This window comes from Telmatherina bonti (assembly GCF_933228915.1).
Source record: "Telmatherina bonti genome assembly, chromosome: 2".
NCBI lineage: Eukaryota > Metazoa > Chordata > Actinopteri > Atheriniformes > Telmatherinidae > Telmatherina > Telmatherina bonti.
The window spans coordinates 44,484,779-44,511,516 of record NC_136620.1 but is presented as its reverse complement, the minus strand read 5'-3'; the positions used below and the strand labels follow the sequence as shown (position 1 = coordinate 44,511,516).

The 26,738-nt window shown below is 46.3% G+C and overlaps 1 protein-coding gene across 1 annotated transcript; it reads left to right on the top strand.

The window, feature by feature from the left end:
* The first annotated feature begins 205 nt into the window (after positions 1 to 205).
* On the top strand, positions 206 to 24,282 carry tmem231 (transmembrane protein 231). Its single transcript, XM_079255108.1, has 7 exons — positions 206 to 442; positions 6,047 to 6,213; positions 6,856 to 6,984; positions 7,179 to 7,322; positions 18,145 to 18,226; positions 18,306 to 18,411; positions 23,995 to 24,282. Exons 1-7 carry the CDS (start codon positions 304 to 306, stop codon positions 24,155 to 24,157), a joined length of 930 nt encoding a protein of 309 aa, XP_079111234.1. The 5' UTR covers positions 206 to 303; the 3' UTR covers positions 24,158 to 24,282.
* Positions 24,283 to 26,738: the final 2,456 nt, after the last annotated feature.

Below are 26,738 nucleotides of genomic sequence, written 5' to 3'. Positions count from 1 at the left end.
AGGCGCATGGGTGACCCATCCAAGATGGCGGCGCGATGAGACGTCAGCTCGTATAGGCGGCGTGATACAATGCGGCGTCTGCGTATATATGATGTCTATGTATAGGATGTCTATGCGGAAGCCATGGTAACGGAGTAGCCAACATGGCGGCGTGTTGCTCCAGTGACTGCGCGAGCTCCTTGCGTGGAGTTTGAAGCGGATTTGACTGAATAGGAGCAGATTTGTGTTTATTTCACGTTTCTTGGCTCCAGCGCTGCAGTTAGCCTCCATGCTAACGGGTGCTTAGCGGCTCCAACAGCACTGATGGCTTTCTATGAGGTTTATTCCCATCCGGCGGTGATTCGCTATAAAACCAGTGTTTGTACAAAAGCCACGTGGTTCCTGGTGGCGGTTCTATGTCTGACATACATCCCACCTCTGCTGGTTGCCTACAGGAGCCAAGGTAAGGTTCCAGCAGGTGATGGCCAGGAACATCACTCAGGTGCAAAATAACTCCTAGGAGGTTTGCTTTCACCAACCCTGTTTGTTCACAGCTTTACATAAAACCCCCTGGAGGACCTTCATGTTGTCTTTCTGAGAACAGGTCCTGGTCTAACTCTGATCCAGATCAGCATCTGGATCAGGAATGTTGTGAAGGATTCTTCCTCATTGTGAGATAGAACAATTGTCACTATATCTGCATAGAACTTCACATTAAATGGTGAGAAAATCCAGGAGAAGTTCCCAACAGGATTTCCAAGATATCATAGATGTGGATCCTGGCAACGTTCATACTATCCAGAACAGGAACAACGTTCTGAATGCTACCATCCAGAACAGGAACAACGTTCTGAATGCTACCATCCAGAACAGGAACAACGTTCTGAATGCTACCATCCAGAACAGGAACAACGTTCTGAATACTGCCATCCAGAACAGGAACAACGTTCTGAATGCTACCATCCAGAGCAGGAACAACGTTCTGAATACTACCATCCAGAACAGGAACAACGTTCTGAATGCTACCATCCAGAACAGGAACAACGTTCTGAATACTGCCATCCAGAACAGGAACAACGTTCTGAATGCTACCATCCAGAGCAGGAACAACGTTCTGAATGCTACCATCCAGAACAGGAACAACGTTCTGAATACTGCCATCCAGAGCAGGAACAACGTTCTGAATACTGCCATCCAGAACAGGAACAACGTTCTGAATGCTACCATCCAGAACAGGAACAACGTTCTGAATGCTACCATCCAGAACAGGAACAACGTTCTGAATACTGCCATCCAGAGCAGGAACAACGTTCTGAATACTGCCATCCAGAACAGGAACAACGTTCTGAATGCTACCATCCAGAACAGGAACAACGTTCTGAATACTGCCATCCAGAGCAGGAACAACGTTCTGAATACTGCCATCCAGAACAGGAACAACGTTCTGAATACTGCCATCCAGAGCAGGAACAACGTTCTGAATGCTACCATCCAGAACAGGAACAACGTTCTGAATACTGCCATCCAGAACAGGAACAACGTTCTGAATACTGCCATCCAGAGCAGGAACAACGTTCTGAATGCTACCATCCAGAACAGGAACAACGTTCTGAATACTGCCATCCAGAGCAGGAACAACGTTCTGAATGCTACCATCCAGAACAGGAACAACGTTCTGAATACTGCCATCCAGAGCAGGAACAACGTTCTGAATACTGCCATCCAGAGCAGGAACAACGTTCTGAATGCTACCATCCAGAACAGGAACAACGTTCTGAATGCTACCATCCAGAACAGGAACAACGTTCTGAATGCTACCATCCAGAACAGGAACAACGTTCTGAATACTGCCATCCAGAGCAGGAACAACGTTCTGAATGCTACCATCCAGAACAGGAACAACGTTCTGAATGCTACCATCCAGAACAGGAACAACATTCTGAATGCTACCATCCAGAACAGGAACAACGTTCTGAATGCTACCATCCAGAACAGGAACAACATTCTGAATGCTGCCATCCAGAGCAGGAACAACGTTCTGAATGCTACCATCCAGAACAGGAACAACATTCTGAATGCTACCATCCAGAACAGGAACAACGTTCTGAATGCTACCATCCAGAACAGGAACAACGTTCTGAATGCTACCATCCAGAACAGGAACAACGTTCTGAATGCTACCATCCAGAACAGGAACAACGTTCTGAATGCTACCATCCAGAACAGGAACAATGTTCTGAATACTGCCATCCAGAGCAGGAACAATGTTCTGAATACTGCCATCCAGAGCAGGAACAACGTTCTGAATACTGCCATCCAGAGCAGGAACAACGTTCTGAATGCTACCATCCAGAACAGGAACAACGTTCTGAATGCTACCATCCAGAACAGGAACAACGTTCTGAATGCTACCATCCAGAACAGGAACAACATTCTGAATGCTACCATCCAGAACAGGAACAACGTTCTGAATGCTACCATCCAGAACAGGAACAACGTTCTGAATGCTACCATCCAGAACAGGAACAACGTTCTGAATGCTACCATCCAGAACAGGAACAACGTTCTGAATGCTACCATCCAGAACAGGAACAACGTTCTGAATGCTACCATCCAGAACAGGAACAACGTTCTGAATGCTACCATCCAGAACAGGAACAATGTTCTGAATACTGCCATCCAGAGCAGGAACAACGTTCTGAATACTGCCATCCAGAGCAGGAACAACGTTCTGAATGCTACCATCCAGAACAGGAACAACGTTCTGAATGCTACCATCCAGAACAGGAACAACGTTCTGAATGCTACCATCCAGAACAGGAACAACGTTCTGAATGCTACCATCCAGAACAGGAACAACGTTCTGAATGCTGCCATCCAGAGCAGGAACAACGTTCTGAATGCTACCATCCAGAACAGGAACAACGTTCTGAATGCTACCATCCAGAACAGGAACAACGTTCTGAATACTGCCATCCAGAACAGGAACAACGTTCTGAATGCTGCCATCCAGAACAGGAACAACGTTCTGAATACTGCCATCCAGAGCAGGAACAACATTCTGAATGCTACCATCCAGAACAGGAACAACGTTCTGAATACTGCCATCCAGAGCAGGAACAACGTTCTGAATGCTACCATCCAGAACAGGAACAACGTTCTGAATACTGCCATCCAGAGCAGGAACAACGTTCTGAATACTGCCATCCAGAGCAGGAACAACGTTCTGAATGCTACCATCCAGAACAGGAACAACGTTCTGAATGCTACCATCCAGAACAGGAACAACGTTCTGAATGCTACCATCCAGAACAGGAACAACGTTCTGAATGCTACCATCCAGAACAGGAACAACGTTCTGAATACTACCATCCAGAACAGGAACAACGTTCTGAATGCTACCATCCAGAACAGGAACAACGTTCTGAATACTGCCATCCAGAGCAGGAACAACGTTCTGAATGCTACCATCCAGAACAGGAACAACGTTCTGAATGCTACCATCCAGAACAGGAACAACGTTCTGAATACTGCCATCCAGAGCAGGAACAACGTTCTGAATACTGCCATCCAGAGCAGGAACAACGTTCTGAATGCTACCATCCAGAGCAGGAACAACGTTCTGAATGCTACCATCCAGAACAGGAACAACGTTCTGAATACTGCCATCCAGAACAGGAACAACGTTCTGAATACTGCCATCCAGAACAGGAACAACATTCTGAATGCTACCATCCAGAACAGGAACAACGTTCTGGATACTACCATCCAGAACAGGAACAACGTTCTGGATACTACCAACCAGAGCAGGAACAACATTCTGGATACTACCATCCAGAACAGGAACAACGTTCTGAATACTACCATCCAGAACAGGAACAACGTTCTGGATACTACCATCCAGAACAGGAACAACGTTCTGGATACTACCATCCAGAGCAGGAACAACGTTCTGGATGCTACCATCCAGAACAGGAACAACGTTCTGGATACTACCATCCAGAACAGGAACAACGTTCTGAATACTACCATCCAAAGCAGGAACAACGTTCTGGATACTACCATCCAGAACAGGAACAACGTTCTGGATACTACCATCCAGAACAGGAACAACGTTCTGGATACTACCATCCAGAACAGGAACAACGTTCTGGATACTACCATCCAGAACAGGAACAACGTTCTGGATACTACCAACCAGAGCAGGAACAACATTCTGGATACTACCATCCAGAACAGGAACAACGTTCTGAATACTACCATCCAGAACAGGAACAACGTTCTGGATACTACCATCCAGAACAGGAACAACGTTCTGAATACTACCATCCAAAGCAGGAACAACGTTCTGGATACTACCATCCAGAACAGGAACAACGTTCTGGATACTACCATCCAGAACAGGAACAACGTTCTGGATACTACCAACCAGAGCAGGAACAACATTCTGGATACTACCATGCAGAACAGGAACAACGTTCTGAATACTACCATCCAGAACAGGAACAACGTTCTGGATACTACCATCCAGAACAGGAACAACGTTCTGGATACTACCATCCAGAACAGGAACAACGTTCTGGATACTACCAACCAGAGCAGGAAGAACATTCTGGATACTACCATCCAGAACAGGAACAACGTTCTGAATACTACCATCCAGAACAGGAACAACGTTCTGAATACTACCATCCAGAACAGGAACAACGTTCTGGATACTACCATCCAGAACAGGAACAACGTTCTGGATACTACCATCCAGAACAGGAACAACGTTCTGAATACTACCATCCAGAGCAGGAACAACGTTCTGGATACTACCATGCAGAACAGGAACAACGTTCTGAATACTACCATCCAGAACAGGAACAACGTTCTGGATACTACCATCCAGAACAGGAACAACGTTCTGGATACTACCATCCAGAGCAGGAACAACGTTCTGGATACTACCATGCAGAACAGGAACAACGTTCTGAATACTACCATCCAGAACAGGAACAGAACAGGAACAACGTTCTGGATACTTCCATCCAGAACAGGAACAGAACAGGAACAACGTTCTGGATACTACCATCCAGAACAGGAACAACGTTCTGGATACTACCATCCAGAACAGGAACAACGTTCTGGATACTACCATCCAGAACAGGAACAACATTCTGGATACTACCATCCAGAACAGGAACAACATTCTGGAGACTACCATCCAGAACAGGAACAACATTCTGGAGACTACCAGGAACAATGTTTTGGAAAAGAACAAACATGCAACAGACACCACAATGTGTCAAAGACATCGTGGATTCATCAATTGATCTGGAATCTGATTGTGGATCCATATAAGATGGATGTCGGACCAGAACATTTGCTGCTGGATGGAGATCTGAGCTCTCGGGGCTTTCTAGTAAAATGAATATATACAATAATCTAGGTAAAGTTGGAAGAACCATGAGACTATGCTGACAGATAAACCATGTTGGAGCAGGTTTTATATGAATCCTTGTGATGCTGAGTCTGGATGTTTGTAGTGAAAGCTGCCAGTGGATTGCGGTTTTATGGAAATGACTGATTAAATTATTAAAACACCTAAACTGTCTTCATAAAATGTTTCTGATCTGTTAAAAACTTCGCGAATACTGATGTCTGGAGTTTCTGTATCATCAGATCTGCAGCGAACATATTAAATACATCTGGAAAGAATCATTTTAATTCTCGAATTACAGATAAATTTATTCACTCGTGCTACAGAAAACAGGCTTTCCATAATATTCTGTTATATAATATGTATTTAAGTTAGCAAACATTGTATAAAACTGCTTTTCAAATCAATTTTGAGTCCAGAGAAAGCCTCCAGCAGGACATTTAATGTTTAACAGGAAACTGGTTTCCATTAAAAAGACAAACTTGGTTTTTAAAGGAGTAAATAAATCAGGAATTTTGGAAGAAGTCATTATTTGATGAACTCCACAGAAAAACCCCAGATTGAAGAATGTTTCTGAGATTTTGTCTGAATTGTGTGAAAATGTTACCGTCATGATGATCAGAGTTTTGATGATTTTTTCAGGTTTCTGGATAAAACGAAGCACGTATGAAGAGCAGCCGGTGGTGAGGTTCCAGTACCAGGTCTTACTGGTGGCGGGGACCAGTACTCAGGGACATTATGTGGCCTGGAGCACCTTCACTCATCTCAACAACATGCTTGGGACGAAGCTACGGATTCCTGCCGTCTCTGTAGGAATAAAGGATGTACATCTGAATGAAAATGACTGCTTATTAGTTTGACATTAGCTGATGACAATCAACAGAAATAACTGACACTGTGCATGTGACTTTCATTTTTAATTTAACATGAAGCTTTCAGTAATTAGATCCATGTTCCAGAGAATACAATGTTTAACCACCTAATATTCACCGAGTCTGAGACGAAAAGAAAAGTTTATTAGTCTTCATTAATTTTCCTGACCGCTCTGGGTGAAAGGCAGGGTACACCCTGGACAGCTTGCCAGTCCATCGCAGGGACACACAGAGATGAACAACCGCTCACTCTGGTTGTGTTAGAGTAACCAGTTTACCCAGCGTGCATGTGTTTGGATGGTGGGAGGAAGCCGGAGAACCTGGAGAGAACCCATGCATACACAGGGAGAACATGCACACTCCACACAGAAAGGCCACTGTCCAGACCCCGGCCCAGCTGAGGATCGAACCAGTGACCTTGCTGTGAGGCCACAGTGCTAACCACTATGCCACAGTGCAGCCCCACTTATTAATCTTACTGAATATAAAGACTTCTGGAGGTGACTTGTAACCTTTAGACAGAGCGGAAAAGGTTTTAGAGCAAAGGAAGCTGATGTTTTCTGTGGCTGTGTTCTTCAGGTCAGGGAGGAAGACTGGAACCAGGATGGGAAGCTTGACCTTTTAAAGGTTCAGCTTCAGCTTCCACTGAAACCCGATGAGGATGTTTACAGTGTTCAGCTGCTGCTCACTTTCAGCTACCAGCTCTTTGTAGGTATCCAACAGCAGCAGTCTGGCTATATGGGCATCACAGAGTTTATTACCACTTTGTTTTGGTTTTGTCACATTGTGGTCTCTGTTGCCATGCAAGTAACTAATTCATTATTCCCTCCATGTGTTAGTTTCCAGTCATGCTGGAACGTATTTCTCACAATAGACAAACCTGTCGTGTCTTTTCTTTCCAGCGAATGTCCACAGTGGTGATGCAGAGTCTGGCTCTGGTGCAGCAGGCTTCTCCTGTAGCGGGAGCCAAGCTGTTCATCAGCGGAGACCTGAGGCTGCAACAGAGGACGCCCCTGCCCCACCGTGGACTCTACAACGTCTATAACGTACGAACATGCAGAACAACGTCTGTAACGTACCGACATACCGGAACATCTGTAACGTACCGACGTACGTAACGTCTGTAACGTACCGACATACATAACGTCTGTAACGTACCGACATACGTAACGTCTGTAACGTACCGACATACAGGAACGTCTGTAACGTACCGACATACGTTACGTCTGTAACGTACCGACATACAGAACGTCTGTAACGTACCGACATACAGAACGTCTGTAACGTACCGACATACCGGAACGTCTGTAACGTACCGACATACCGGAACATCTGTAACGTACCGACATACCAGAACATCTGTAACGTACCGACATACAGAACATCTGTAACGTACCGACATACTAGAACATCTGTAACGTACCGACATACCGGAACATCTGTAACGTACCGACATACTAGAACATCTGTAACGTACCGACATACCGGAACATCTGTAACGTACCGATATACAGAACATCTGTAACGTACCGACATACCAGAACATCTGTAACGTACCGACATACCGGAACATCTGTAACGTACCGACATACAGAACGTCTGTAACGTACCGACATACAGAACATCTGTAACGTATCGACATACAGGAACGTCTGTAACGTACCGACATACAGGAACGTCTGTAAATTTCCGACATACAGAACGTCTGTAAATTTCCGACATACAGGAACGTCTGTAACGTACCGACGTACGTAACGTCTGTAACGTACCAACATACAGAACGTCTGTAACGTACCGACATACAGAACGTCTATAACGTACCGACGTACGTAACGTCTGTAACGTACCGACATACATAACGTCTGTAACGTACCGACATACGTTACGTCTGTAACGTACCGACATACAGTACGTCTGTAACGTACCGACATACAGGAACGTCTGTAACGTACCGACATACAGAACATCTGTAATGGATCGACATACAGGAACGTCTGTAACGTACCGACATACAGGAACGTACCGACGTACAGAACATCTGTAACCTACCGACATACAGGAACGTCTGTAACGTACAAACATACAGGGACGTCTGTAACGTACCGACATACAGGGACGTCTGTAACGTTCCGACATACAGGAACATCTGTAACGTACCGACGTACATAACGTCTGTAACGTACCGACGTACAGAACGTCTGTAACGTACCGACGTACAGAACGTCTGTAACGTACCGACGTACAGGAACGTCTGTAACGTACCGACATACAGAACGTCTGTAATGTACCGACATACAGAACGTCTGTAACGTACCGACATACAGAACGTCTGTAACGTACCGACATACAGGAACGTACCGACATACAGAACGTCTGTAACGTACCGACATACAGGAACGTACCGACATACAGAACGTCTGTAACGTACCGACATACCGGAACATCTGTAACGTACCGATATACAGAACATCTGTAACGTACCGACATACCAGAACATCTGTAACGTACCGACATACCGGAACATCTGTAACGTACCGATATACAGAACATCTGTAACGTACCGACATACCAGAACATCTGTAACGTACCGACATACAGAACATCTGTAACGTATCGACATACAGGAACGTCTGTAACGTACCGACATACAGGAACGTCTGTAACGTACCGACATACAGAACGTCTGTAAATTTCCGACATACAGGAACGTCTGTAACGTACCGACGTACGTAACATCTGTAACGTACCGACATACGTTACGTCTGTAACGTACCGACATACAGAACGTCTGTAACGTACCGACATACAGAACAACGTCTGTAACGTACCGACATACCGGAACATCTGTAACGTACCGACATACCAGAACATCTGTAACGTACCGACATACCGGAACATCTGTAACGTACCGACATACAGAACGTCTGTAACGTACCGACATACAGAACATCTGTAACGTATCGACATACAGGAACGTCTGTAACGTACCGACATACAGGAACGTCTGTAACGTACCGACATACAGAACGTCTGTAAATTTCCGACATACAGGAACGTCTGTAACGTACCGACGTACGTAACGTCTGTAACGTACCAACATACAGAACGTCTGTAACGTACCGACGTACAGAACGTCTATAACGTACCGACGTACGTAACGTCTGTAACGTACCGACATACATAACGTCTGTAACGTACCGACATACAGGAACGTCTGTAACGTACCGACATACGTTACGTCTGTAACGTACCGACATACAGTACGTCTGTAACGTACCGACATACAGAACGTCTGTAACGTACCGACATACAGAACGTCTGTAATGTACCGACATACAGGAACGTCTGTAACGTACCGACATACAGAACATCTGTAATGGATCGACATACAGGAACGTCTGTAACGTACCGACATACAGGAACGTACCGACGTACAGAACATCTGTAACGTATCGACATACAGGAACGTCTGTAACGTACCGACATACAGGAACGTACCGACATACAGAACATCTGTAACCTACCGACATACAGGAACGTCTGTAACGTACAAACATACAGGGACGTCTGTAACGTACCGACATACAGGGACGTCTGTAACGTTCCGACATACAGGAACATCTGTAACGTACCGACGTACATAACGTCTGTAACGTACCGACGTACAGAACGTCTGTAACGTACCGACGTACAGGAACGTCTGTGACGTACCGACGTACAGGAACGTCTGTAACGTACCGACATACAGAACGTCTGTAATGTACCGACATACAGAACGTCTGTAACGTACCGACATACAGAACGTCTGTAACGTACCGACATACAGGAACGTCTGTAACGTACCGACATACAGGAACGTCTGTAACGTACCGACGTACAGAACGTCTGTAACGTACCGACGTACAGGAACGTCTGTAACGTACCGACATACAGAACGTCTGTAATGTACCGACATACAGAACGTCTGTAACGTACCGACATACAGAACGTCTGTAACGTACCGACATACAGGAACGTACCGACATACAGAACGTCTGTAACGTACCGACATACCGGAACATCTGTAACGTACCGATATACAGAACATCTGTAACGTACCGACATACCAGAACATCTGTAACGTACCGACATACCGGAACATCTGTAACGTACCGATATACAGAACATCTGTAACGTACCGACATACCAGAACATCTGTAACGTACCGACATACCGGAACATCTGTAACGTACCGATATACAGAACGTCTGTAACGTACCGACATACAGAACGTCTGTAACGTACCGACATACAGGAACGTCTGTAACGTACCGACATACCAGAACGTCTGTAACGTACCGACATACAGAACGTCTGTAAATTTCCGACATACAGGAACGTCTGTAACGTACCGACGTACGTAACATCTGTAACGTACCGACATACATAACGTCTGTAACGTACCGACATACAGGAACGTCTGTAACGTACCGACATACGTTACGTCTGTAACGTACCGACATACGTTATGTCTATAACGTACCAACATACAGAACGTCTGTAACGTACCGACATACAGAACAACGTCTGTAACGTACCGACATACCGGAACATCTGTAACGTACCGACATACCAGAACATCTGTAACGTACCGACATACCAGAACGTCTGTAACGTACCGACATACAGAACGTCTGTAAATTTCCGACATACAGGAACGTCTGTAACGTACCGACGTACGTAACATCTGTAACGTACCGACATACATAACGTCTGTAACGTACCGACATACAGGAACGTCTGTAACGTACCGACATACGTTACGTCTGTAACGTACCGACATACGTTACGTCTATAACGTACCGACATACAGAACGTCTGTAACGTACCGACATACAGAACAACGTCTGTAACGTACCGACATACCGGAACATCTGTAACGTACCGACATACCAGAACATCTGTAACGTACCGACATACTAGAACATCTGTAACGTACCGACATACCGGAACATCTGTAACGTACCGACATACTAGAACATCTGTAACGTACCGACATACCGGAACATCTGTAACGTACCGATATACAGAACATCTGTAACGTACCGACATACCAGAACATCTGTAACGTACCGACATACCGGAACATCTGTAACGTACCGACATACAGAACGTCTGTAACGTACCGACATACAGAACATCTGTAACGTATCGACATACAGGAACGTCTGTAACGTACCGACATACAGAACGTCTGTAAATTTCCGACATACAGGAACGTCTGTAACGTACCGACGTACGTAACGTCTGTAACGTACCAACATACATAACGTCTGTAACGTACCGACGTACAGAACGTCTGTAACGTACCGACGTACGTAACGTCTGTAACGTACCAACATACAGAACGTCTGTAACGTACCGACGTACAGAACGTCTATAACGTACCGACGTACGTAACGTCTGTAACGTACCGACATACATAACGTCTGTAACGTACCGACATACAGGAACGTCTGTAACGTACCGACATACGTTACGTCTGTAACGTACCGACATACAGTACGTCTGTAACGTACCGACATACAGAACGTCTGTAACGTACCGACATACAGAACGTCTGTAACGTACCGACATACAGGAACGTCTGTAACGTACCGACATACAGAACATCTGTAATGGATCGACATACAGGAACGTCTGTAACGTACCGACATACAGGAACGTACCGACGTACAGAACGTCTGTAACGTACCGACATACAGGAACGTCTGCAACGTACCGACATACAGAACATCTGTAACGTACCGACATACAGAACATCTGTAACGTACCGACATACAGAACATCTGTAACGTATCGACATACAGGAACGTCTGTAACGTACCGACATACAGGAACGTACCGACATACATAACATCTGTAACCTACCGACATACCAGAACGTCTGTAACGTACCGACATACAGGGACGTCTGTAACGTTCCGACATACAGGAACATCTGTAACGTACCGACGTACATAACGTCTGTAACGTACCGACGTACAGAACGTCTGTAACGTACCGACGTACAGGAACGTCTGTGACGTACCGACGTACAGGAACGTCTGTAACGTACCGACATACAGAACGTCTGTAATGTACCGACATACAGAACGTCTGTAAATTACCGACATACAGAACGTCTGTAACGTACCGACATACAGGAACGTCTGTAACGTACCGACATACAGGAACGTCTGTAACGTACCGACGTACAGAACGTCTGTAACGTACCGACGTACAGGAACGTCTGTAACGTACCGACATACAGAACGTCTGTAATGTACCGACATACAGAACGTCTGTAACGTACCGACATACAGAACGTCTGTAACGTACCGACATACAGAACGTCTGTAACGTACCGACATACAGGAACGTACCGACATACAGAACGTCTGTAACGTACCGACATACAGAACGTCTGTAACGTACCGACATACAGGAACGTACCGACATACAGAACGTCTGTAACGTACCGACATACAGGAACGTCTGTAACGTACCGACGTACAGAACGTCTGTAACGTACCGACGTACAGGAACGTCTGTAACGTACCGACATACAGAACGTCTGTAACGTACCGACATACAGAACGTGTGTAACGTACCGACATACAGAACGTCTGTAACGTACCGACATACAGAACATCTGTAACGTACCGACATACAGAACATCTGTAACGTACCGACATACAGAACGTCTGTAACGTATCGACATACAGGAACGTCTGTAACGTACCGACATACAGGAACGTACCGACATACAGAACATCTGTAACGTACCGACATACAGGAACGTCTGTAACGTACAAACATACAGGACATCTGTAACGTATCGACATACAGGGACGTCTGTAACGTACCGACATACAGGGACGTCTGTAACGTTCCGACATACAGGTACATCTGTAACGTACCGACGTACATAACGTCTGTAACGTACCGACGTACAGAACGTCTGTAACGTACCGACGTACAGGAACGTCTGTAATGTACCGACATACAGAACGTCTGTAACGTACCGACATACAGAACGTCTGTAACGTACCGACATACAGAACGTCTGTAACGTACCGACATACAGGAACGTCTGTAACGTACCGACATACAGGAACGTCTGTAACGTACCGACGTACAGAACGTCTGTAACGTACCGACGTACAGGAACGTCTGTAACTTATCGACATACAGAACGTCTGTAATGTACCGACATACAGAACGTCTGTAACGTACCGACATACAGAACGTCTGTAACGTACCGACATACAGGAACGTACCGACATACAGAACGTCTGTAACGTACCGACATACCGGAACATCTGTAACGTACCGATATACAGAACATCTGTAACGTACCGACATACCAGAACATCTGTAACGTACCGACATACCGGAACATCTGTAACGTACCGATATACAGAACATCTGTAACGTACCGACATACCAGAACATCTGTAACGTACCGACATACCGGAACATCTGTAACGTACCGATATACAGAACGTCTGTAACGTACCGACATACAGAACGTCTGTAACGTACCGACATACAGGAACGTCTGTAACGTACCGACATACCAGAACGTCTGTAACGTACCGACATACAGAACGTCTGTAAATTTCCGACATACAGGAACGTCTGTAACGTACCGACGTACGTAACATCTGTAACGTACCGACATACATAACGTCTGTAACGTACCGACATACAGGAACGTCTGTAACGTACCGACATACGTTACGTCTGTAACGTACCGACATACAGAACGTCTGTAACGTACCGACATACAGAACGTCTGTAACGTACCGACATACAGAACAACGTCTGTAACGTACCGACATACCGGAACATCTGTAACGTACCGACATACCAGAACATCTGTAACGTACCGACATACCGGAACATCTGTAACGTACCGACATACAGAACGTCTGTAACGTACCGACATACAGAACATCTGTAACGTATCGACATACAGGAACGTCTGTAACGTACCGACATACAGGAACGTCTGTAACGTACCGACATACAGAACGTCTGTAAATTTCCGACATACAGGAACGTCTGTAACGTACCGACGTACGTAACATCTGTAACGTACCGACATACATAACGTCTGTAACGTACCGACATACAGGAACGTCTGTAACGTACCGACATACGTTACGTCTGTAACGTACCGACATACGTTACGTCTGTAACGTACCGACATACAGAACGTCTGTAACGTACCGACATACAGAACAACGTCTGTAACGTACCGACATACCGGAACATCTGTAACGTACCGACATACCAGAACATCTGTAACGTACCGACATACCGGAACATCTGTAACGTACCGACATACAGAACGTCTGTAACGTACCGACATACAGAACATCTGTAACGTATCGACATACAGGAACGTCTGTAACGTACCGACATACAGGAACGTCTGTAACGTACCAACATACAGAACGTCTGTAACGTACCGACGTACAGAACGTCTATAACGTACCGACGTACGTAACGTCTGTAACGTACCGACATACATAACGTCTGTAACGTACCGACATACAGGAACGTCTGTAACGTACCGACATACGTTACGTCTGTAACGTACCGACATACAGTACGTCTGTAACGTACCGACATACAGAACGTCTGTAACGTACCGACATACAGAACGTCTGTAATGTACCGACATACAGGAACGTCTGTAACGTACCGACATACAGAACATCTGTAATGGATCGACATACAGGAACGTCTGTAACGTACCGACATACAGGAACGTACCGACGTACAGAACATCTGTAACGTATCGACATACAGGAACGTCTGTAACGTACCGACATACAGGAACGTACCGACATACAGAACATCTGTAACCTACCGACATACAGGAACGTCTGTAACGTACAAACATACAGGGACGTCTGTAACGTACCGACATACAGGGACGTCTGTAACGTTCCGACATACAGGAACATCTGTAACGTACCGACGTACATAACATCTGTAACGTACCGACGTACAGAACGTCTGTAACGTACCGACGTACAGGAACGTCTGTGACGTACCGACGTACAGGAACGTCTGTAACGTACCGACATACAGAACGTCTGTAATGTACCGACATACAGAACGTCTGTAACGTACCGACATACAGAACGTCTGTAACGTACCGACATACAGGAACGTCTGTAACGTACCGACATACAGGAACGTCTGTAACGTACCGACATACAGGAATGTCTGTAACGTACCGACGTACAGAACGTCTGTAACGTACCGACGTACAGGAACGTCTGTAACGTACCGACATACAGAACGTCTGTAATGTACCGACATACAGAACGTCTGTAACGTACCGACATACAGAACGTCTGTAACGTACCGACATACAGGAACGTACCGACATACAGAACGTCTGTAACGTACCGACATACCGGAACATCTGTAACGTACCGACATACCAGAACATCTGTAACGTACCGACATACCGGAACATCTGTAACGTACCGACATACAGAACGTCTGTAACGTACCGACATACAGAACATCTGTAACGTATCGACATACAGGAACGTCTGTAACGTACCGACATACAGGAACGTCTGTAACGTACCGACATACAGAACGTCTGTAAATTTCCGACATACAGGAACGTCTGTAACGTACCGACGTACGTAACGTCTGTAACGTACCAACATACAGAACGTCTGTAACGTACCGACGTACAGAACGTCTATAACGTACCGACGTACGTAACGTCTGTAACGTACCGACATACATAACGTCTGTAACGTACCGACATACAGGAACGTCTGTAACGTACCGACATACGTTACGTCTGTAACGTACCGACATACAGTACGTCTGTAACGTACCGACATACAGAACGTCTGTAACGTACCGACATACAGAACGTCTGTAATGTACCGACATACAGGAACGTCTGTAACGTACCGACATACAGAACATCTGTAATGGATCGACATACAGGAACGTCTGTAACGTACCGACATACAGGAACGTACCGACGTACAGAACATCTGTAACGTATCGACATACAGGAACGTCTGTAACGTACCGACATACAGGAACGTACCGACATACAGAACATCTGTAACCTACCGACATACAGGAACGTCTGTAACGTACAAACATACAGGGACGTCTGTAACGTACCGACATACAGGGACGTCTGTAACGTTCCGACATACAGGAACATCTGTAACGTACCGACGTACATAACGTCTGTAACGTACCGACGTACAGAACGTCTGTAACGTACCGACGTACAGGAACGTCTGTGACGTACCGACGTACAGGAACGTCTGTAACGTACCGACATACAGAACGTCTGTAATGTACCGACATACAGAACGTCTGTAACGTACCGACATACAGAACGTCTGTAACGTACCGACATACAGGAACGTCTGTAACGTACCGACATACAGGAACGTCTGTAACGTACCGACGTACAGAACGTCTGTAACGTACCGACGTACAGGAACGTCTGTAACGTACCGACATACAGAACGTCTGTAATGTACCGACATACAGAACGTCTGTAACGTACCGACATACAGAACGTCTGTAACGTACCGACATACAGGAACGTACCGACATACAGAACGTCTGTAACGTACCGACATACCGGAACATCTGTAACGTACCGACATACCAGAACATCTGTAACGTACCGACATACCGGAACATCTGTAACGTACCGACATACAGAACGTCTGTAACGTACCGACATACAGAACGTCTGTAACGTACCGACATACAGGAACGTACCGACATACAGAACGTCTGTAACGTACCGACATACAGGAACGTCTGTAACGTACCGACGTACAGGAACGTCTGTAATGTACCGACATACAGAACGTCTGTAACGTACCGACGTACAGAACGTCTGTAACGTACCGACATACAGAACGTCTGTAACGTACCGACATACAGGAACGTACCGACATACAGAACGTCTGTAACGTACCGACATACAGAACGTCTGTAACGTACCGACATACAGGAACGTCTGTAACGTACCGACGTACAGAACGTCTGTAACGTACCGACATACAGAACGTCTGTAACGTACCGACATACAGGAACGTACCGACATACAGAACGTCTGTAACGTACCGACATACAGAACGTCTGTAACGTACCGACATACAGAACGTCTGTAACGTACCGACATACAGGAACGTCTGTAACGTACCGACGTACAGAACGTCTGTAACGTACCGACATACAGAACGTCTGTAACGTACCGACGTACAGAACATCTGTAACGTACCGACATACAGAACGTCTGTAACGTACCGACATACAGAACGTCTGTAACGTACCGACATACAGGAACGTACCGACATACAGAACGTCTGTAACGTACCGACATACAGAACGTCTGTAACGTACCGACATACAGAACGTCTGTAACGTACCGACATACAGGAACGTCTGTAACGTACCGACGTACAGAACGTCTGTAACGTACCGACGTACAGAACGTCTGTAACGTACCGACGTACAGGAACGTCTGTAACGTACCGACGTACAGAACGTCTTTAATGTACGAAAATTCAGAACAACGTTGAGATGTTATTCACTATTAAAATTGACAAAATAAGACACTAGTAATCAATGGATTTTAGATCTTATTAAATATTAAACGATTAAGTCGTATGTTATATAATGTGATGATTAAAAATTTTTAAAAAGCTAAAATATTAACATAAACGTCAAATGTTTGAATTTCCAACATATATATGTTGCACGGTAAACATCCTTTTCAGTGCGTAAACAAATCAGATTGATTTTTTTCTGTATTGATGAAAGGTGTCGGTGATCGACGCTTCCAGCCCGTTTGCCAGCACATACGATCTGGACAACATAATTAGAAGCTACCAGGAGAGAAACTGTAAGTACATCCCGGAGCGTGCTATGTTTGCATTTTATAGGATTCCTAATAAATAACAGAGCTCTGCATTCTGCTCCAGTAACAACGGTCCTGTCCTGTCCAACACCAGTATGGACTGTAGGAAGAGTTGCTGGTTCCCCATTTGAGCTCAACCTGGAAATCCGTTACCCTGTTGAGGTCATCAGATATCCTTTTAGTAAGTACAGGGAGGGTCAGGTTTTCTCCTCTAAAATACTACATACACATTCCACAATAATCCATTTGTCATTTGTATTCATATCCATACTTAATAAGTGATTTATAACACTGATTTTAACCCATTTCACTCAATAATGTAAACAGTTTATGATCCAAAGTTTGTTATCCCAGATACTAGTTCTGAACGTCCACAACTGCTGCTATTAAGAATATATTAATTATCTAGATAATTTGATATTTTCCTGCTGATTTCAATAATATGTCAATATTCAGACTTTTACTCTAGGGAATTTCATCTTTACGTGTCACAGTTCAGATCTTTATTTTGTGATTTTATTTTGGCATCTATTGAAAAAGAAAGCAAGAGATGATAATACTGTTAGATGAGTAGGTTTGCTGCTACTGTTTTCTCAAGATGATCAAAGAAGATCTGGTTCCTCTGTGTAAGCTAAAATCTCACGTACGAGGAAAAAAACAGTTTAAATAATAGCAACAGTTAGCATGTGATGAACCTGTTCATTGTCACACTGAAAGGATGTCTGAATGCCATCTATCATAAAGAAATCAGACGTTTACGAGTCGCAGTGTCTGCATCAGCATTATGTCTAGCTGTAGATGGAATCATCTTCCAGAGGATCTCTGTGAACAGCTGTGTGATGCTAGCGCAGGTGCCTGGGTCAGAAATCTAAAACCAGCCTTCCACTTTCAGATTAAACAAATGGTGGGTTTGGTCTTTTCCTGGTCATTCACAATTAGCTGGAATTATGCAGCAGCTGGACTGTCATATTTCTTAGCTGACCTCGGTTCTGGTTACTGGTTTCACTTTGCTTATCCGTGCATCTTAAATCAGTCATGTTCAACTCTTTTTTTTTCTTCAGTCTTGTACAAATCAAAATGCTCTCACTGCCAATATTCACTAAAGACGCCCACAGTCCTCCCTGAGCCGCCACCTTATCGTGGTGGAGGGGTTTGTGTGTCCTGAAGATCCTAGCAGCTATGTTGTCGGGGCTTTATGCCCCTGGTAGGGTCACCCATGGCAAACAGGTGTCTAGGGGAGGGACCAGACTAAGTACGACTCAAAGACCTCTATGAAGTGTTTCTCTTGCCCAGAGAAGAGGGCAAGAGTCACCGACTCCCACCTTTAGCAGAGCTGCAACCATGTCCCGAGTGAGGTGGGGGACATTGAGTTCAAATGGGCTGTGTTCCGTACCTCTATTGCTGAGGCGGCCAGCCGGAGCTGTGGCTGTAAGATCGTTGGTGCCTGTCGTGGCGGTAATCCCAGGACTTTCTGGGTCACCATTCAGCGACTCAGGAGGGGGAAGCAGTGCTCCATCAACACTGTGTACAGTGGAGATGGGGAGCTGCTGACCTCAACAGAGCTGGGGGACTCAGGGGTGGACTCTCCTATCTCTGGGGCTGAAGTCGCTGAGGTGGTCAAAAAGCTCCTTGGTGGCAAGGCCCCGGGGGTGGATGAGATCCGCCCGGAGTTCCTTAAGGCTCTGGATGCTGTGGGGCTGTCCTGGCTGACACGCCTCTGCAGCATCACGTGGACATCGGGGGCAGTACCGCTGGATTGGCAGACTGGGGTGGTGGTCCCCCTTTTTAAGAAGGGGGACCGGAGGGTGTGTTCCAATTACAGGGGAATCACACTCCTCAGCCTCCCTGGTAAGGTCTATTCAGGGGTCCTGGAGAGGAGGGTCCGCCGGATAGTCGAATCCCGGATTGAGGAGGAGCAGTGTGGTTTTCGTCCTGGTCGCGGAACAGTGGACCAGCTCTATACCCTCTTTGGGGTCCTGGAGGGGGCATGGGAGTTTGTCCAACCAGTCTACATGTGTTTTGTGGACCTGGAGAAGGCATTCGACCGTGTCCCCCGGAGGCTCCTGTGGGGGGTACTCTGGGAGTATGGGGCACCGGACCCCCTTGTGCGAGCTGTCCGGTCCCTGTACGACAGGTGTCAGAGTTTGGTCCGCATTGCCGGTAGTAAGTCGGATTCGTTTCCGGTGAGGGTTGGACTCCGCCAAGGCTGCCCTTTATCACCGATTCTGTTCATAACTTATATGGACAGAATTTCTAGGTGCAGCCGAGGGGTTGAGGGGATCCGACTTGGTGGCCTCAGGATTGGGTCCCTGCTTTTTGCAGATGATGTGGTCCTGTTGGCTTCATCTGGTCGTGATCTCCAGCTCTCACTTGAGCGATTCGCGGCCGAGTGTGAAGCGGCTGGGATGAGAATCAGCACCTCCAAATCTGAGACCATGGTCCTCAGCCGGAATAGGGTGGATTGCCCTCTCCGGGTCGGGAGTCAGGTCCTGCCTCAAGTGGAGGAGTTTAAATATCTCGGGGTTTTGTTCACGAGTGAGGGAAGGATGGAGCGTGAGATGGACAGACGGATCGGTGTGGCGTCTGCAGTAATGCGGACTCTGCGCCGGTCTGTCGTGGTGAAGAAGGAGCTGAGCCAGAAGGCGAAGCTCTCCATTTACCAGTCGATCTACGTTCCTACCCTCACCTATGGTCATGAGCTGTGGGTCGTGACCGAAAGAAGGAGATCTCGTATACAGGCGGCTGAAATGAGTTTCCTCCGCAGGGTGGCCGGGCTCTCCCTTAGAGATAGGGTGAGGAGCTCGGTCATCCGGGAGGAGATCAGAGTAGAGCCGCTGCTCCTCCGCATCGAGAGGAACCAGTTGAGGTGGCTCGGGCATCTGGTCAGGATGCCTCCTGGACCTCCCTGGTGAGGTGTTCCAGGCACGTCCCACTGGGAGGAGACCCCGGGGAAGACCCAGGACACGCTGGAGGGATTATATCTCTCGGCTGGCCTGGGAACGCCTCGGGATCCCCCCGCAGAGTTGGCAAATGTGGCTGGGGAGAGGGAAGTCTGGGCTTCCCTGCTTAGGCTGCTGCCCCCGTGACCCGAGCCCGGATAAGCGGCAGAGAATGGATGGATGGACGCTCCTAGTCCTAGTGGTTGTTACTGATGTGGGAGCTCACGGTCTTAGTGTTAGCTCAGACTGCCACTTTTCAATACCAGTGTGCGGCTGGTGATAAAAGGTTTTCCTTTATTTTATTTTGTTTGTGTATAAAGCTGGGATTAAGCATAAACACCGTGAAAGGATTTTCTTTTCATGAAATGACAGATTTTTTTTTCATATTCTCACAAGTTGCCATCTTCTGTAGAATTTTATCCACTTGCATCGATCTGTCCCTCTTCCTCTGCTTTTCTTCTTCTGCTTTGCGCCATTACATTTGCGCTTGCGCAGTTGGACATCAGGGGTGTGATTTTGAATGACAGGTGCAATATCAACATTATTGGACAACAGAGAAGCTAATTTAATGCCTATTGGCCAGGAGTGCAGAGATCTGCCACCCAGGGAGTATCTTGACAAAGCCAAAGACAGAGCAGCCTCAAAGACTCGGGTGGTTAAAAGCGAAGCCGATGCAGAAGTGCATTAAATTGCAGTTCCCACCTTCATCCGCTAGGGGCTCCAAAACAGAGCAAATCCCTATAAACTCCCATGTTAAAAAGACCAGCTTTACAGCAAAAACAAATATGTTTACAGCAGAAATAAACATGTTTACAGCCTGGTACAAAAATCCATTTTAGGTTTAATAGGTCACGTTAACCTTGACAGCAACTGTGGGGGGAGTAAAATTTTTTCTAACGCCCCAGTTTAAAAGTTATTTATGTTGATATTTGACATATTTAGGGGTGTGCCCTTCTGATTGACAGGTACCTGATCTCCCGCTTACAGTAAGAACGTAGAACAACCGCGGTTTCTAGCCGGTTAACAATGTGACTTACCTTTAGCCCGTGACAAGGTCGTTAGCTGGTTAGCTCATGTTAGCTCCCGTTATCTTCAGGTTAGCTCAGTTAGCTCTTACCTTCAGGCACCTCGGAGATCATTCGATGTCAATCATCCATAGCACGCTCCCAGCCCCCCTCATTGTCCATATTTGTATTTTCCAGGCGACACGCATCCCCCTGCCAAGATGGCGATGGTAGAAACCGCCCACTGAGCTTCATATCAGCTCTTCAAAAATCTACAAGAGGCTCCATCCATCTTTTATATACAGTCAATAGTTTTATCTTTCGCATCACCACCCATTTGTCCAGTGCCCCTCGCTTGTGAAAGGTGTATATTTACACAAAAGCAAATAAACAAATATACCCAGTTCTCAATAAATCTTAGCAGATTACACACCAGACACAACATTGCTCAAACTATATGTAAACTATTTTAATTTCATAAGAATTTTACACCATCTAAATAATTTAAGCAGTGGAAGCAGATGTTTTGATGGGGGCAGCGCCCTGTATGAAAAAGTTGCCGCTGTTAGCTAACAACCAGCAGTCTTAGCGTTAGCTGCTAATGTGACAACCGTAGGTCTTAGCGTTAGGTGCTAATGTAACAACCAGCGGTCTTAGCATTAGGTGCTTATGTGACAACCGGAGGTCTTAGCATTAGGTGCTAATGTGACAACCGGCAGTCTTAGCATTAGGTGCTAATTTGACAGCCAGCAGTCTTAGCGTTAGCTGCAAATGTGACAACTGGAGATCTTAGCGTTAGCTGCTAATGTGACAACCTATGGTCTTAGCATTCAGTGCTAATTTGACAACCAGCGGTCTTAGCATTAGGTGCTAATGTGACAACCAGCAGTCTTAGCGTTAGCTGCTAATGTGACAACTGGAGGTCTTAGCGTTAGCAGCTAATGTGACAACCTATGGTCTTAGCGTTAGCTACTAAAGCGACAACCTGCGGTCTTAGCGTTAGCAACTAATGTGATAACAGGTGGTCTTAGCGTTAGCTACCAACGTGACAACCTGCGTTCTTAGCATTAGCTGCTAATGTGACAACCGGAGGTCTTAGCATTAGGTGCTAATGTGACAAACTGCGATCTTAGCGTTAGCTACTAATTTGAGAGCCTGCAGTCTCAGCGTTTGCTGCTAATTTGAGAGCCTGCAGTCTCAGCGTTAGCTGCTAATTTGACAACCTATGGTCTTAGCGTTAGCTACTAAAGCAACAACCTGCAGTCTTAGCGTTAGCAACTAATGTGACAACAGTCGGTCTTTGCATTAGCTACTAATTTGAGAGCCTGCAGTCTCTGCGTTAGTTGCTAATTTGACAACCTGTGGTCTTAGCGTTAGCTACTAAAGCGACAACCTGCGGTCTTAGCGTTAACTGCTGCTATTGTACGAAGATCAAATTAAAGCAAAGCAGATGTACATTCCAAAGTTATGTCTCCGTGTGGAACATCCCTGAACCAGTGAGAACAGGTTTGTTTGGTTTTTAAATAAAATATCATTGATTCGTTATCCAAACCGCTTAGTCCAATTAACGTTGCGGGGGAGCTGGAGGCTATCCCAGCAATCTTTGTGTGAGAGGCGGGGTACACCCTGGACAGTTTGCATTTATCTATAAAGTACCTAAATGGATGCATTCAGTTCCTCTTCATGAGACAAAGTTAGTTTAACTGTAAGGCTGGTAAACATGATAATTTTTCCAGACGAGCTGGAAAATGGGATAAATCTTTTTCTTAAATTTGTTCCTCATGTTTTATGCCTTAACCGTCTCCTCCACTTATCGTCCTGGCTTCTGGGAAACCATCAAGTTCGCCTGGATTCAGTATGTCAGCATCCTCCTGGTCTTCCTCTGGGTCTTTGAACGCATCCAGACATTTGTTTTCCAGAATCAAGTTCTACCAACTGTCTCTGTACCTGTGGAAAAAGCTCATCTATCCTGATGCCGTGCTGATCCATATCGTTTCCAGACCCACCTCATCCAGCCTGGCACCAGTCACAACTGGTATCACACTAGTCTGATTCCAGAGCTGCTGAGCAGATTTTGTTCTTGATTGGCTGCATATTAATTATAAACCTGTTTAGATTTGCAAACAAGCCTGTTAGCTGTGTTTTCATAGAACCATCAACTAACCGCTGAGCTGTGCTGATCCCGACAGATAAACCCCACCCCCAGTCCGTTACTCTTATCTCGTTTATCTGGACAATTGCAGCTGTAAAACTAAACCAAGACACATTTTGATCGCAAATTTGTTAACTGATAAGATTTTCTTCAAATGTTGCCTGCAGGAAACTTTTCGTTTTTCTTTGTCTTTGATCCTGTAAATGAAGCAGATGAGTTGACGTGTCTTTTACTCAGTAAAATCTATAGAAACATGAATTATTGCATGTTGCTGTAGCGGCAAAATTGCATTTTTTTCTACTGTGAAAAGCTTTATACCTTTAGAAATGTGCCATGACTTCTTTAACTTCTTTTAAAATCAACTGTGGCCTGACAATGAGACATTTTGATTTTAGATATTATTCATCTTTATTTTAGAAGTTACTTTTTAATATTTGACCTAATGGGAAAGAAGGGAAGATAAAAAGATGGGGTGAATAAAGAGATGGAAACAAAAAGCTGGACCCGCAGAGAAACCTCCACCCAGAGGAGGCGGAGTCATCCCGGCCAGCCAACCATAGAGATCACCCCCATCCACTAAAGGAGGCGGAGTCATCCCGGCCAGCCAACCATAGAGATCACCCCCATCCACTAAAGGAGGCGGAGTCATCCCGGCCAGCCAACCATAGAGATCACCCCCATCCACTAAAGGAGGCGGAGTCATCCCGGCCAGCCAACCATAGAGATCACCCCCATCCACTAAAGGAGGCGGAGTCATCCCGGCCAACCAACCATAGAGATCACACCCATCCACTAAAGGAGGCGGAGTCATCCCGGCCAGCCAACCATAGAGATCACCCCCATCCACTAAAGGAGGCGGAGTCATCCCGGCCAGCCAACCATAGAGATCACCCCCATCCACTAAAGGAGGCGGAGTCATCCCGGCCAGCCAACCATAGAGATCACCCCCATCCACTAAAGGAGGCGGAGTCATCCCGGCCAGCCAACCATAGAGATCACCCCCATCCACTAAAGGAGGCGGAGTCATCCCGGCCAACCAACCATAGAGATCACCCCCATCCACTAAAGGAGGCGGAGTCATCCCGGCCAGCCAACCATAGAGATCACCCCCATCCACTAAAGGAGGCGGAGTCATCCCGGCCAACCAACCATAAAGATCACCCCCATCCACTAAAGGAGGCGGAGTCATCCCGGCCAGCCAACCATAGAGATCACCCCCATCCACTAAAGGAGGCGGAGTCATCCCGGCCAACCAACCATAGAGATCACCCCCATCCACTAAAGGAGGCGGAGTCATCCCGGCCAGCCAACCATAGAGATCACCCCCATCCACTAAAGGAGGCGGAATCATCCCGGCCAACCAACCATAGAGATCACCCCCATCCACTAAAGGAGGCGGAGTCATCCCGGCCAGCCAACCATAGAGATCACCCCCATCCACTAAAGGAGGCGGAGTCATCCCGGCCAGCCAACCATAGAGATCACCCCCATCCACTAAAGGAGGCGGAATCATCCCGGCCAACCAACCATAGAGATCACCCCCATCCACTAAAGGAGGCGGAGTCATCCCGGCCAGCCAACCATAGAGATCACCCCCATCCACTAAAGGAGGCGGAGTCATCCCGGCCAGCCAACCATAGAGATCACCCCCATCCACTAAAGGAGGCGGAGTCATCCCGGCCAGCCAACCATAGAGATCACCCCCATCCACTAAAGGAGGCGGAGTCATCCCGGCCAGCCAACCATAGAGATCACCCCCATCCACTAAAGGAGGCGGAGTCATCCCGGCCAACCAACCATAGAGATCACCCCCATCCACTAAAGGAGGCGGAGTCATCCCGGCCAGCCAACCATAGAGATCACCCCCATCCACCAACAGGAAGGCCCCAATCGGGTCAGGGAATTCCTGCGGGATTCCCACAGGGTGGGAGTTGACTGTACCATTAATCACTTGATTGGGATGGTAGAGGATAAAAGGTTGCAGAGAGCAGACAGGAGCGGGACCCAAAGACTCCTTCCCACTCAGAATTGTAATATGAACAAGAATGGAGTTAACACTAAGACTAAGAGATTGAAACACGTCTCACAAGTTTTTAAAGCTTTACACTGGTTTCCAGTTTATACTGGTTTCCAGTAAGTCTGGATGGATTTTAAAACACTGCTGATTGTTTATGGAATCCAAGAACAGTTCAGGACCAGAATCCATCTGTGACACGTTAAGACAGTGTTTCTCAATTCCGGTCCTCAGGCCCCCCTGGCCTGCATGTTTTATAGGCAACCCTACCTTCACACACCTGAGTTAAATAAACGCTTGTGAACAGACTGCAAAGAACTTGATCAGGAAGTTCAGATTTCTGACTCAGGTGCTTTGGAGGAGGATCATGACTAAAACAGGCACCAAA

Excerpts from the sequence above, each read along its gene's own strand:
- tmem231 (XM_079255108.1), top strand. The coding sequence starts at position 304 with ATGGCTTTCTATGAGGTTTATTCCCATCCGGCGGTGATTCGCTATAAA. Across the intron at positions 18,227-18,305 it reads AAGCTACCAGGAGAGAAACT|TAACAACGGTCCTGTCCTGT; the intron begins GTAAGTACATCC and ends ATTCTGCTCCAG. Across the intron at positions 18,412-23,994 it reads TACCCTGTTGAGGTCATCAG|TTATCGTCCTGGCTTCTGGG; the intron begins ATATCCTTTTAG and ends CGTCTCCTCCAC.